Source organism: Taeniopygia guttata, chromosome 10, assembly GCF_048771995.1.
Source record: "Taeniopygia guttata chromosome 10, bTaeGut7.mat, whole genome shotgun sequence".
Lineage (NCBI taxonomy): Eukaryota > Metazoa > Chordata > Aves > Passeriformes > Estrildidae > Taeniopygia > Taeniopygia guttata.
In genome coordinates this window covers 17,965,955-17,980,685 of record NC_133035.1, presented here as the reverse complement: position 1 = coordinate 17,980,685, position 14,731 = coordinate 17,965,955, and the positions used below count along the sequence as shown (strand labels likewise).

General features: G+C 46.2%; 1 protein-coding gene across 5 annotated transcripts in view; it reads right to left on the bottom strand.

The window, feature by feature from the left end:
• Positions 1-14,731, bottom strand: part of LRRK1 (leucine rich repeat kinase 1) — a 73,152-nt gene that overhangs the window by 23,118 nt on the left and 35,303 nt on the right. For all 5 annotated transcript variants that reach the window (XM_072933985.1, XM_030281643.4, XM_030281640.4 and 2 more), the window contains 8 exons: positions 11,472-11,601; positions 10,825-10,937; positions 9,775-9,989; positions 7,664-7,828; positions 5,749-5,921; positions 3,682-3,802; positions 3,281-3,440; positions 2,389-2,665 (listed from right to left, as the gene is read on the bottom strand). In XM_072933985.1, the coding sequence (XP_072790086.1) occupies positions 2,389-2,665; positions 3,281-3,440; positions 3,682-3,802; positions 5,749-5,921; positions 7,664-7,828; positions 9,775-9,989; positions 10,825-10,937; positions 11,472-11,601 (1,354 nt within the window). The remainder of the gene's footprint in view (positions 1-2,388; positions 2,666-3,280; positions 3,441-3,681; positions 3,803-5,748; positions 5,922-7,663; positions 7,829-9,774; positions 9,990-10,824; positions 10,938-11,471; positions 11,602-14,731) is intronic.

The following is a 14,731-nucleotide window of genomic DNA, read 5'->3' as shown; positions in this document are numbered from 1 at the left end:
ATGGATCCCTGTCACATCCCTGACAAACCTCCAGAGCAAGTGCTCACTTTGCCAGGCTGTTGCCAGCAGAGAAATCACTTGTCTAGCTCAGATTCGTCTGCAATCAGATTGTTGGGTACTTTGCCCAAGTGTGAAGGAGACTTGATGTTATCTGTGCCTGACCAGTCAGCAGTAGCAGAGTTAATGCTGGTATAGGGGACCACAACGTTTTCAAATTATTTTCAGATCTCCCAGTAATCCCAGAATATTCATTTGTCCTATCTGTTGTATTTGAGAAGTTAAACATCCTGGAACACTGCAACTGTTTTGAAAACCATGAGCTTATGGCTTTCAATACTTGCCAGTAAATCTCCTGTCAGTGATACTCTTCTGTACCAAACACATCCCAGGACACCTGTACAATCTAAAATGTTATTTGCTTATAAGCAGACACACTGCTGTTTTATCAGTGCTGGGCCTGAGAAAATGCGTTGGCATCTGGGGCTTATCGCTGATGGGCACAACGACAGCAACAAGGCACATGGCCAAGAGATCTGACCAAAATAACACTGGCAGAGACTTGACACAACCAGAACTAATGCTGGGTCAGAATCCACTGCTTTAAAGCCTCTCATGTTTTCTCTCTAGAGCTGCAGGATTCTGTAAAATCTGAAATATCAGCTCAGAAAAAACAGCCATCATTAGACAACAGCTCTCTCCATAAGTCACACGTGATGACATATTACATGATCAAATTATCTGTTCCATGAAACATCTTTGGAATGTAAAACTAGCAAAAGTTTCAATTATAAACTCCAGTAAGAATGGTCATACTTTTAAGTGTATTTTAAGAAGCAGAACACAGTTAAGTTACATGCACCTTAGGCAGAAAAGCAGAGGGCAACAAACTAAAACTTCTTGCTCTATAAACGTAGTGGATGCATCATCAGACAGCCAATAAATTTTCTCCAGCACATCCAAGAAAGGTCTAGGAGTGTAAGAAGGGCCAGTGAGGCCCTTCTGGGCCATAACTATCTAGTGGATTATAACACAGATGGTGATTCGACGCTCTTGAACAACAGCCAATGCAAATTTTGAAAATATGTGAAACATGCCCCCATCCACCCTTTCAGAACAGAAACTGGCAGCTGCTTTCTCTACTGACTGCACAGAAACCCTATCTGGCAATCTAGACAATAATTGCAGCAGCACAGTAACAAATAACTGCTCTGTGTCTGGCTAGTACATTAAATTAATCCAACCTGCTATAGCTACAGCCCGTCAGTGGGAAGAATATTCTGCTAATGTGGCTTGGATCGCTCAGAAAAACATTGGGCAGGCCATGAAAAAGCAGTTTCCTTGCTCCCGAGGCACAGACAATATAATTGCCCTGGTGAAAAATGGCAGATAGCGACAAGGAGTCCAAAAGGCATTTTGGACTGAGCAGAAACATTGCTGCTTTATCTGTGTTAAGCCTGAGAAAATTTGTTGGCATCCGGGACTGGATAAGTGACAGACATAATGACAGCACAGAGAATGCTGCACTTGTGCTGGCATTCAGAGCTCCCCAGAGGCTCAGGGCGATGCAGCCGCGCTGTCCTGCAAGGGCAAGGAAGTGAAATGCAAATGCCACATCAAAAGTGCAACACAGCCCTGGTCTCACCGCTAGCCCAACAACAGGGCTGTCGCCAAGCAGATGGGAGAGAGAAAAATTGCAGGGAACTCTGCCCAGAGGAAAAGGGACTAGGGGGCAGAGGGGAGGAGGACTCATTAACATTTAAAGAGAATGAGGTTTCTTAGAACATTTCTAGGAAAACTATTGATCAACACCTATTGAGGTTAAAAATCAAGTAAATCACGTTGCTGCTGGAGCTACGCAGTTTCCCAATTTCACCAGGAATAAAATGCTGCTGCTTTAAGGGCTGACACAAGTATTGATTACTCAGAGTTTTCTGCCACACTGAAGCGAGAATCCTTCACTGGAAACAGATGACTCCAGCCCATCTATATTTCAGGCCTGGCAGCTGTGGCCTCACATCCTCTCCCGGCTGCAGCTGCGCCGGCTGAGCCCCTACAGCTTCCACCTGCTCGTGGCCACATCCCCGGCAGTGTCACTGCCCCTCCGGGCTGGTGGCTGAGCCTGTCACAGCCTCAATGCACCCCACTGGACAAAGACTGCTCTGGGAAAGCTTTCACGTGGGCTGGTTTGGCCCAGAGGATGCTCAGCTCAGGAAATACAGCCCAAAGGGATGGGTGCCTTCCATGACACTGCTGAATGCCCTCAGATATCTTCTCAGCACAAGAACCCTGCCAAGACAACCACTTAAGAGTGGCAAAGCCTGTTAATATCCACTGACTAAATGGGCATTCTTCTCCAGGCTGAATAAATCTCTCTCATTATCAACGTACCTGTTATTGGCCACAGGCAGAGCGATCTCAAACTTGGCCAAGAACTGGAAGTACTGCTCTTCGGTCTGCTCGGTGAAACCCGTCCCAACCAGCAGCATCCTGAGGTCCTCTGCTCTGATGACTCCATTCTTAGCTACAGACTTGGAGCTCTTGATGTTGAAAATCCTCTGTAGACACTCTGAGAGCCAGACAGGGTCAAGGAAGTAGAGGTTCCTCAGGCCATGGCTCGTGTCTGGGAAGTGCAGCAGTGTCCCTGTTTCTATGAGAAAATTAATGGCTGCAAGAAAGTAAAGAATTGGGGGTTAGCAATAGACCAGCATTAGGAAACCATGTAAGACTATGAGGCAGTTTGTGCAGTTTTATGCATTCCAGATACATCCAGCATGCAGCCAAGCCAAGAGAGTAACATCTATCTGAGGAGTGCTGCTATCTGACACTCCACTTGTAAAACCCATATCTCACTTCTTCACAGCCAGTATTTCTGTTCCCACGACACCTCCCCTTCACCCTCCTCCTGCCATCCTCACCAGGAAAGGCTCTCTCTGCCTCCTGCAGAGCAAAGTCTCCATAAAGATCACAAATTTGGGGTCCTACAGAGAAGCCAGACTTGAAACTATGGCAACCCTGACTCTACACAGACTAGAAATGAGACACAGCTTGTTAAAAAAAAAAAAAAAAAAAAAACCAAAAAAAAAAACCAACCTAAATTAAATCAGTAACTTCAGACAACCTTAGAAAATTCCCAGTCCTGTCCCCAAAGTTCCACTACTAATTTTATATCCTACCAATTTCCAAAGTCACTTCTGGTGTAATTTGTATTTACTATTTGTGGAATGTTTCAATTGGACATACATACTAATTTCCAAGAAACTACTGGTCTGCTCTGACCTACCAGTTTGCAAGTCTTCATAGTCTTTGATATCATTTCCAGGTGTTTGCTCGATCATCAGCTCTATTTGTCTGTCTGTTAAATACTGCACATCATCATTCTGACTTCTTCTATGCTGTTCTGCAAGGACAGCTTCTTGGAGGCTGAGGTAACTCCTTGGTATCTGCAAGCCATGTGAGAAAACCAGCAAGATCAGGATCAGCCAGTAAGGTATGAACTGGCTGCCATCTTCCTTCCACAGGGATCTTTTAGTGCTGTCTTCTCCCAGAGCCAGACTGCCATCTTAAATATTCACAGGGCTCCTGCATCAACCCCTTACTCTGTCAATAACTCCCAAAGCTCACCTCCCAAGCCTCCCAAAAGCCCTGCATTGGTAAGGATCACCAAGACAGTTCAGTTCTCACCAATCTCCCTGCAAGTTTCTGGGAGCAAATTGAGCTGCCAACATCCTTCATGTTGCAGGTGACGTGAAAAATCAGCTGCCGCAGTCCCTCGAGGCCTTCCAGAGTCTTACAGGAGAGCTCACTGGAAAAGTCATGCAAGGGGAAGGTTATCAATCCTTATCAGCACACTGGCTTCCTTTCCAGGCTCACTTTCTCTTATCACTGACTTTAAATTTCCTGTGTCAGCTGAATGGGAGGAAGGCTCTCAGTGAGTATTTTTAGAATACTTTAGGGAAAACACACAGAGTCGCCTGGAAAAGATGTATCAGGCCACATCTGTATTAGCCCAACCTCTGCTCTGCTTTTTTCACTCCCTGCACTGCTGTCCCCTGTGCACTGGGATGTCTGGGGACATCCCTGGCAGCCAGACCAAAATCATCCCCCTCTGTCCCTCCTGAGCCACACACATCCTGCAAGGGGCTGTGGGGAGAAGGAAAGCTCTGTGCCCCAGCAGCCTCTAGAGTCAAGTTCAGTCCTCCCTGCCCCAGATCAAAGAGGCAGGATGATGACTACCAGACACCTTTTCCACCCTCATTCCGGTCCTTGATCAGCTGGATCCTGCAATCTGGGAATTGATGCTTAGATCCTAAAAGCTGGCCTTCATTATCTCTTCAACAGCTAAAAACCTGCTCTCTTCAACTCCTACTAGTTTTAATCTTTTTGTGGGCTGGATAAGAACAGCTCTGTTCCACTTTCCCCAACAAAGGGTCCTTCTAACTGATCCTACACATGTTCCCATGGCAGACAGAAGATCCTTCTCTAATGAAAATATGCTTTATCTTAAACCTCAGGCCTGCATGGCACTGGGCAGTGTGCAGCTCACTGGGATGCTGGTTGACCCTGACCACTGACAGAAGCACCCAGGGTCACCCACACAAGGATTTCACTCCTCCAGCCCCAGAGCTTAATACCATGCTTATTCCAGGTGGATGATGGGGTGTGGAGAGGCACAGGAGGAAGGAAGTATTAAATCAGGCTGGGAAGAAATGCAAGGGAAAAGGAAGGTGAAGAGAAATGTTCAGGATGCCTGTCAGGGTGAAAGAAAGTCCCCTTGAGAAAGAATGATCGAGATTGTGTTGTGATGCTCTGAGGTGACAGCAAAAGAGGCTTGAGGTGACACAAATAAAGTTTTCTCCTTCTCATGGTGAGTCTTTGAGCCTCACAGTGGGCCCCTGGTGCTTCTTCTAACGGGGAAGAGCTGGCTGGGATGTCTGACACAGCCTGGGATGCCTGACAGTGCCTGCAGAGCAGTGTGTGGGAGGTCAGCTGATGCCTTTGCCAGGCAGCAGATGGGGAGTGCTGGGGACATCACAGTGCCCTTCCTCACTTGCCAGCTGCCACCTGCTCTTGCCCCAGGCAGATATTTTCACATTGTTTGGTGCCAGCCTGCTGCATCCACGTTCACCTCCTAGCTCACAGGCACGCTCTGTTCCAAGCTGGAGCAGCCTCCTCTTCCCAAGGGCATTCTCTTGGAGCAGTGTCAGACTGTGTGGCCTGAGTGACACCCACCTCCCAGCCAGCCCCAGCCCTCTGTTGTGACACCTGGAGATGGATGGGACAGGTTTGGACTGCCAGGGGCTCAGGGGACTGACCCCTCCTTGCCCAGCCACGTGAGCCATGTTCCCATGGCAGGTACCACCCACAGCCTCCCCTCAGCAAAGGCCCTGGCACCCACCCTGTGACAGTCACGCTCTCACAGCATTAATTAGTCAATCTGCACCTTCCCTCCTCGTGACTAATGTGTCACCATTAAACAGGGAGAAACCTGAGTGAAGGGGGAACAGTAAACAGGCTGGTCAAGGTCATGACTTTGGAGCTTCCAGCTCTCAGACTCATCATCAACCCCCTGAGCAACACTGACCTTCTCTCCCATTATAATACATTATCTCAGTCAAAAATAGATGAAATGCAATGCTGACGAGTCTCTAAATTGGTTCCGTTGCCAAGGAGATCAAGTATCTCAAAATTGTTAAAATGTCATAAAACAAAGAGTGAGTGACTGAACTTCACAAAGGCACAAGTACTCACTGCAGGTGCTTGAAGGTGATATCTGGGAAGCCAGTTGCTCTGGATCCAGAGGGAGAGCGACACAGAGCCAGGACATAGGCCCTCAGGGTTGCTATCCTCTCCACACGGAATTTCGTTTCAATCAAATCAAGGTGTGTTCCTACCACCAACACCACAGAGTTTGGAGCCTTGGCCTGCAAGAGAAAACACTGGCAGTGATCTCATCAAGATTACATCAGTAAGGACAGGTGAAAAGTGTAATATTTAAGAGGAGGGAGTCACACATATTAATAAATGGAATACTTATATATATTTATAGAATAAAGGCAACCTGTCATGGCAGCTTGACAACAGCTACAAGTGATCTGGATATTACAGAAGTTCTGCAGAGCATGGCTTAATCATCTGCTGCTACTGCAGAGCAGGAGACTGTCACTTTGGGTTTTTACATCAGGGTTTAACACAAAGGGAGTTGCTGTGAGTCAGTAAAATGAAGGGAACCATGTCTGCCCAAAGTTAACTTAATCTACAGCCAGAAGATCTGACATCCTGAAAAAATCTGATCTGGAACAGATACCTGGGGAAGTCACACAAACTTTTTCACTGGAGGTACATGGAGAGATGATATAAACTTCTAGAAAAGTCTCAATCTACTTAATCCTGAATCAGAGCAAAGGAACTGATTAAGTGATCTTGTGGTTTCTTCCAACCCTTCCATGAGTGTTTTACGACCCTGGAAGGTATCCAGATCTCAGGGAAAATGTTGCCAAATACAATGGGATTGCACAGGGATTAAGCAGGGATCATTTGCCCACCCAAATGACTTTGACCACAGAAGAATACTCAGAGGCAGAAAGATTTCCTTGTTTGCAGACATCCATTTCCCTCCTGTGATGCCCACTGAACTCTCCCAACCTGAGTGACACCGAACAAGCCCAGGAGTGGTGGCTGCACCAAGCCACACCAAAGGGCCCCCTGGCCCACTATGGAGCCAGCCTCTGGCTGCTGCTGGAGGCTGATGGAGAGCACAGGCACAGGCCAGGATGGAAAGATGTTCCCTGGTGTGTTCTCCCAGTACCCAGTAGCCTGCAGCTCACTGACTTCCTCAGTACAAGGGAGTATCTCAGAATTAACTGATGGAGTTTTCATTCACCAGTTTGTCTTTCCAATTTCTGGTAACCCCAGCACACTTTATTTCCAGTAAATTCTACAGGTTAGCCATCCAGTGTGTTTAAGATACTTCCCATTGTTCGTTTCAAGCTACAATTTCACTTGTTCTCTCCCAATTCTATTGTAAAGGATCACGAACAAAGACTCTTTTATGGTTTTCTCCTTTCCCCATCACGTCTACATAGAGCTCTGTGCACTTTTCCCTTCTTTTAACCATCATGATCATATTTCTATGCATTTAATGTTAAAACAATTATCAAATAATAAAGAGTTACAGGCAATTATGAACATGGATTTGGAAAAATCAATCCACAGCAATTAATCAGCTGTGAGTCTAAATGAGAGCTGTTTTGGAAATACCCTCCAGCTTACCTGAATCTAAAGTGTTAAAAATATAACCTCAAGACTAATGTGCGTCTAACCCACACAAGAAAGAAAATGCTTCAAACCCCCTTTGGAGCACAGTGTGGTCAAACACTAATTCCAAAATAAGTATGTTCAGCCTTACTTAGCAAGGGTTTATAAATCAGCTTTTGTTTCGTTCTCTGCTGTGTGTGAGGGAGAACAAAGCAAATGATAAATTTAAACCATTAAATATAGCGATACGCCTACAGCGTAATGGAAAATGAATTCCAAATGCTGTGCAAAATTCATAGCTTGGGGAGCTTTTAAAAGCAGAGCAAAAAGAATCTGCAATATCACATATCTGTGTGCTGAGCTGCTACTTGATAAATAGATATCCCAGAGCCCACCACTGACTTCTTACCTCAATGTTCAGCAACCAGAACTGTAAGTTTGCCACAGCTTCTTCCCCCAGTGCCAAGTTCCAGACCACTATGTACAATGCTTTGTCTGTGAAGAAACACTGATTGACTGTAGACATGCTCGCTGGGCCTCCGATATCCCAGACATTGAACTCCACTGAATCAACCTACTTAGACAAAGAGAAGTGTTCAAATCAAACCGTGGCAGTAAATCACTGGGAGATAATAGCTGAAGTATAAACCTACGCCTGCATAATGTATGACACAAGAAGGGGTTCAATGTCCTAATTGTGCCTCCAGGAAAGATAAATCAACAAGCAATTGTTAAGGACGGCTACCACTTCCCCACAGGAAATCAAGACTAATTACTTGCTGCTAAAACGATAGAGGTGCCCTTGATGCTGGTAAAACTCCAGTTAATGCTGTGGATTCTCCAGTCCAAACAAGGGTCTCATTCTGAGCCCTGCATTTCACTGCATCTGCAATAAAAACTGTTTCATCCTTGCCTGTGCCATACTCCACAAGACCATTGAAGCTGCTTATCTGCCACTGCTGTGGGGAACAGGAAACCCCTGCTGAAATCACTTCCACTGAGCTCAGACCGAGCTGAGCCAAGCAGAAGGGAGATGCTCAGGAGATGGGAAGCTTCTCAGGCCTTCCATAAACACCTCCTACATGTTGCTCCCAGGCTTCTGACGTCTGTGCCACGCCAGAGATGGGCTAGAATCACAGTTGCTGTGAATCAGACTCACTGATTTCTGGGGGAATGCTTAAATAGAGGCCTCTCCAGTTCTGGCTCTCTTCCCAGTATCCCTGCATCCATTCCTCTGTGCAGCCCCATGACAGCAGTAAGAGGGAGCCTGACTCTCTGCTTCAATGCTATTCAGGCTCCCAGCTGCAGCAGGAAGTACCTGCACACCTGGGAAGTCCTGTCCCTAAATCACTTGGCCCCGGAGAGTCAAAAACCCTGAGACTGAACGCAAAACCAAACCCTCCTCCAGCTACCTCAGAGCATCACATAACACCCAGTGGGCTCTGTTCAGGGGGCTGGGGCCAGGTACTGACTGATCCCACGTGGAAGTTACCCTATGAGAGTTCAGCCAGGAGCTCAGTACCTCAGCAGGGCTCTGATTCTGTGCAATCCGTGTGAAGTCTCCCAAAACAGCTGGAAGAACTTCCATATTGTTGAAACCAAGCTCTAACCAGGACAAGGACTGCTTTGTTCATCCAAAAGACCTTCAGCTGTGAGTGTGTGTGTGTGGACAGACTCAGAGATAGGGATAAAAGCCCGTTCATTGTCTTGATTCCACTCCAGGTCCCTGGTGCTGTCCACACTTTTATTCAATTACTCTTCAACAAAAAATGCACAAATCCCTTCTCCCACCAAATTCTACCCTTTAAGGAGTCAGCCTGTGTTGCTCTTTTCTTTCTGTCTCTAGCCTGGCACTCTTTGCTGTGGAACAGCTGAACACAGCAGGCTCCTTTCCCCTTTCCAAAACAGTCTGGCGGTCATTGCTCTCATCTGGGAAAGGGGAGTGATGTGTTTGCCGCCCCTCAGCTCTGACAAGACCTCAGGATGAATTCTGCAACCTCTAATTCCTGGGCTACTCTGCAGGCAGTGGACAGTGCCACCTACAAATGCTTGGATTAAATCAGCGCTCTCCAAATGAGTTCAGTATGACACACTCCATGAATGAGCCACCTGAGATCTGGGTGTTTAAGATATGCCTTAGACATCCATGGATCACACCTTCCACCCACATCCCCCATCTAGGACAGGTCTAGTATCAAGGAAGTCCAGCTTTAGGTACTGATGTCCCAGATGAAAGCACAATCTGCTGCAGAGAAGCTGATTTAAAGCACTCTCTCAAATTAGTGCCCGCTCGAGGCGGGAGAGACAGAATTTCAGCCTAGCCAACACACGGCTCTCTTCAGAATACAGTCAGGAAAACAGAACTGCCCTCTAGTACCAGCTGGAAACAAAACAGAATTGCAACGGGTCTAAAACCACATCCTACTGGCGAGGCAATGGAAACTGCTCTTTGCAAAAGGCCAATTTCAAATTTCAGCCCACACATCCCACCAGTCCTGCAGATCTCCGACCGCTTTTCACCTTTGCCTTGTGCCCCACGGGCTTGGGGAGCTCCCACTTGGTTGTGCGGATGGTGGCATCGCTGTGCATCATCTGGGGCACCTTCCCTGTCTGCAGGATCTCCACCAGCGTGGACTTGCCCTGCCGGGGGGGGCCGATGACGATCATCTTCATCAGCTTGCACTTCTCGGCGCGCCGCAGCTGCGCCCGTAAATACGCCAGCACCGTCTTGGGGCCTGCGAGCGGCACAGAACGGGGTGGGCACTGCAGCCACCAGCACCCAGGGACAGCACCCACCCCACCCTGCACACACACCCTGCCTGTCAACTCATGCTTCCCCTGCGGGCTGGCTGTGGGCTGAGAATAAACAAAGAAACCTCCAGCACACAAACCTGAGACAGAGACCCCAGGAAAAGGTCACTGCTCGGAGGCTCCACAATGGAGCACTGTAAGGAGAAACAAATGCTGGGGCTCCTATGCTTCAGAAGCTGAAAGGAAACATAAAATACTAATTTAGTATTGGAAAATACTCAGTTTTTCTCTCTGCTTTTATGTTTCCAGTTAAAGTGAGACTGAGGTTTCAACAGTATACTGCTGGAGCAGGAATAATTCCTAATAACTTTGCTCCCACAGGATTTTCTGATTAAAATGCAAAAAAGAAAAAAAGACAGCATAGTAATAGATCCAAAAACCTAGCAGCTCACAATAAAGTCACTTCAATGGGACTGTGACTGCTCATCCTAAACACTTCAGTCTTTACAGAGACCATCTAAATATCCTAAAATATCCACATTCAGGAAACAAGCCACAGAACTTACGCATACTGCAAATGAAATACTGCATTTATAAGTCATAATTTTAAATTGTTATCTGCCTTAAACTGACCATTACAGCCAGAGCTTAGCACTGATAATCAAATTTGTAAATACGAGTAGGTTTCCCTGTGCAATTCCAGTTAACCTCATGAGGGCTCAGGCATTCACTCTCTGTTCCTGCTCTTGACCATTAAAAGGAAGAGATTTTATTGCATGTTCAGTCAATTTAATAAAGAATACACAGCATTGGCCTTACCCTCTTTTCTGATCTCTGCAGGAACATTACTGATATTTAGTTCCTCGATATCCAGCTGCCAGAGATTAGCCAGCTGTCCAAGTTCTGGAGGAAGCTCTCGGATACCAGGGTTACTGTACAAAAACAAATAAATCTACCAACAACCAGGCTTTGTGTGTAAGTAGCTGCTCTCACGGACTCTCAGATTACGCTATTCTATCCTTGCAGAAATCTTCCATTAACATTTTAATAAGACTACTCAGCACTTTAATAGCAATTTCCATCCTAAAAGTGATGTATAACCTCAATTTATCCTCCGAGGCAGACAAATGTAATCATCTTTGCTGGATAGTTGAGGAAATAAAGGCAAAAATGATGAGTTATTGAATGTAGCACTACAGAAACTGACAGCAAAAAGCCAGAATGAACTAGAGGCACATTAGATTCCCAGGCCTGTGTTCAAAGCATTAGATCATCTTCCCTAACTCAAAAGACCAGCCTCCTCCTTATCTAAAGCAAACCATGGGCACAGCTCTAACAAGGGGCTGACTATTTCCAGCTTTCTAACTTCAAAAGCACTGGACATCAGGGGTGGGGCTCCACAGAAGATTGGTCACTAAAACAACATGGAAATAACACTGCAAAGCTTTTCCAGGACCTGGACTTACTTTCCTAAATAAAGCTCTGTTAAACCTTTCAGGAGGCAAACAGACTGTGGGACAGAGTCCAGCTGATTGTCATTCAGATAAAGAACCTCCAGAGAATCGCTCAGAAATGCTGGAAACTCCAAAAAAGGACCTGGAACGAGACAGGAAACAAAATGCACCTTTAAAAAAAGAAACAACAAAACAGGCATCAAGGCTCTGAACCAAGAGCTTCACCTGAACTTTGTGGGCAGGACATGAGGTCATGTCCATTGGCAGGGGCCACCAGCAAGCAAGAGCAGAAAGGCAATTTGCCTTCAGTGACAATGAAACATCAATGTTCACATCTCAACGTCCTAAAGTCACAGTGCTGGAAGGTGACAGTGTCCAGGACTTATGGGGTGCTGAGGGAGGAACTTCAACCCTGCCAAAACAGCTCTGGGGATGAGTGGCACCTTATCTCCTGCTGTTGAATACATGGTAATACTTTGTGAACTGCCCCTACTGCAGCCTAACAGCTGGCACTGAGAGAGCACCCCATGGGCACTACTGGTTCTCAACATGGCACTGAAAGGGTACACCCAGTTCTCAATGTGTTTTTTTCCATATTACCTGAGAAAAGCCAGTCAGAATTTATGTTCAGGCCCCCATGTTGCATCCCACAGTAATTTATGGTGGATCAAAGTCAGCAACAACAGAGAAGAAAACCCAAACTGGAGCTGAGAGACTGACCTATGCTGTCTCTAAAACATGCTGGTGTTTGTTCCTCTGTTTTGTTTTAGATAGAAGGACTCAGGGAACTTCCTCCACGCCCAAGGAGCATCTTGTGTATTTTGAGAGAAACCAAAGCAGTAAGAGCATCAATTGCATGGCTGAGTTGCTGCTGCTGGAGAGGTTCAAACAAAGGGAAGCTCTTCAAGTCCCAAAGAGCACCAATTCACTCCAGAAATGGCACCTGGGATAGCAGCACAAAAAGCTGCCGTGGACTGTGTGGCTGTATTGAGGGTGTCACATTTACCTACCAAAGAGCATCCTGAAATGAAGGAAAACCAGGCAGGTTTGGAGTCTGAATAGGAAAATACAACCAGCACCATCTGCTGCCTCTATGGTCAATCAAAGCAACTCCCTGAGATGCAAGACTCTCCGTTCCTGAGAGATGGGACAGTTCCACTTCCACCAAGATCTTTCTTTACAAAGAAGATGTGAGGAACTGTAATTAGACTTAGTCAAAAAGAGGAAAAAAAACTGGAAGAGGTTTTCTCAGGAGAAAACTCCCCAGTTCTTATAATAACACCACTTGCAGCCTGAGCTGTGATCAGAAAAGGAGCAAGATAGAGTCCCACAGTCTGCAGAGGTGTTTCATATACGTGACAGGACTGTCTGGTGTGGGCAGTGTCACAGTCTGCCTTTTGAGTTTTCAAATTTAAAAAATCATCTTTGGGATTATTTTAGGACAACAGCAGGCTTATTCATGGATACAACTCACTTCCTTTCTGGCTCATCGCTGGACTTAAACTTTGCATTGTTGCTCTTCAGTAGGTACCTGGGCACAGACAGATTTAGCCCCTCTTGGACACGCAGAGGCAAACTCCTAAAATAGCAGCAATACTCTGAATTCACCAGAGTCCCAGGTGGAAAGGAGTGTACTATATTGGAAGCAAGCTTGAGGTGTTTATGAATTGTAATTATTTATTCATGAGTTATTTATGATTTCTCTGGCTTCAGCTCAAATTTTATTTTAAAGAACTGTAGAAAAATTAAAACAAATCCCATCTTGAAAATGTATTTTTGGACGAATAAACGCTACCAACATGCATGTGCAAGAAGTTATTCTGAGACTTATCAATCAAGTATAGCAAGCACCATAAATTATTCTCTTTAAATAACCTAGACTTCAGTAAACAGCTTTGTTGGTAAATCGTATGAAAACCTGTCCACCCCCATCTCACCAGGAGACTTCTGTGAGCAGCTGATGTACTCCAGCTCCTGTTTTCTCTTGATGTTTAAATTCTTGGCCACATCCTCTCGTCTCACCAAGCTACACTTGGCAGAGGAACACAGAGAAAAGGATGAGCTGGCTTTGCTCTGTCTCTGTGGCTGCTCACCCACGGCACCAGCCAGGTGGGCTACTCTGTGCCCCCTGCTACCTGAGGCATCTCCAGGTTGCACCAGGGTGTAAAGTGGCTGTTCAAATGTCACTGATGCAGAGCCCATCCTCTCCTGCTTTCTGCAGGGGGTTATGCTGGGTCTGTAGCACATAGAGATTTTCATTAGGACAGCAATTCCCTTTTGGAGCTGGTTTTAGCTGCCTTCACCTGCTGCTCCTGCCCTTTTCTCCTCTCTGGGAAATGCTGCTGCAGCACTTCACAGCAAGGCTCTGAGGATATGTCAGACTCCACAGATCCTCAGACTCCTTTTCCAGTTGTTCCGTAGTCCAACAATGTCACAGAATTTCCATTTCCATTTCCTGCCTGTGAAACAGCACAGACCAAACTCTTCTCCCACTCAGAGTGCAACACACCTCACTCAGCACAGCAGCCTCCACTGCCATGGACAGGAAAATGAGGCAGGATCAGCCTGGCCCAGAGGTCCAGGTAGAGCCTCTGCCTCCCAGAGCAGCCAGCTGGAGGTGAGGATCTCCAGCCCAAACCTGCAGCTATGGCTGCACATGGTTCATTTACCAATTTCACCCCAGGCACAGTTTTCAGGGGAACTGAGGGAAGGATTTGCTGCAGGAGGGCCTCTTCCTCCCACCAGCAGTCGAGGGCTGCTGGGATGTGATGCCGGCTCTGTCTCACTCTGTGACTGGCAAGGAATGCTTAGAGCCAGGCATTCTGCAGGCTGCCAGAATGAGAAAACTCCCCAAGTGCTTTAAAATAAAACAACAAACAAAAGAAATGCAGATGAATCCCACAGAGAGCAGGAAGCAGTGCAGTATCTTCTGATATCCCTTTGTTCTCTCTGGGATTTCACGTGCATTTCATCAGCTCTGCCCCAAACTGAGGGTACAAATCACAGGCAGGGGAAAATGTGCCATTTACAAAGTAACAAAAACAATCCTAAGAGTCAAAGGGATAATTATGGATTAATTTCCCTTCAATATGCCATTTAATGCTCTGGCTAAAAGATATAATCTTCATGAAGGAGCAAAAAAACCAGGTTTCTCTCCATCTTTCTATATTGGTGGTACCAACCAGCTGCATAATTTCTTTAGGAAATTTTATCTGAACATATTTCCTCTTAATGAAATGCAGTTGCACTTTAAATTGCAGAGGACTCTACTC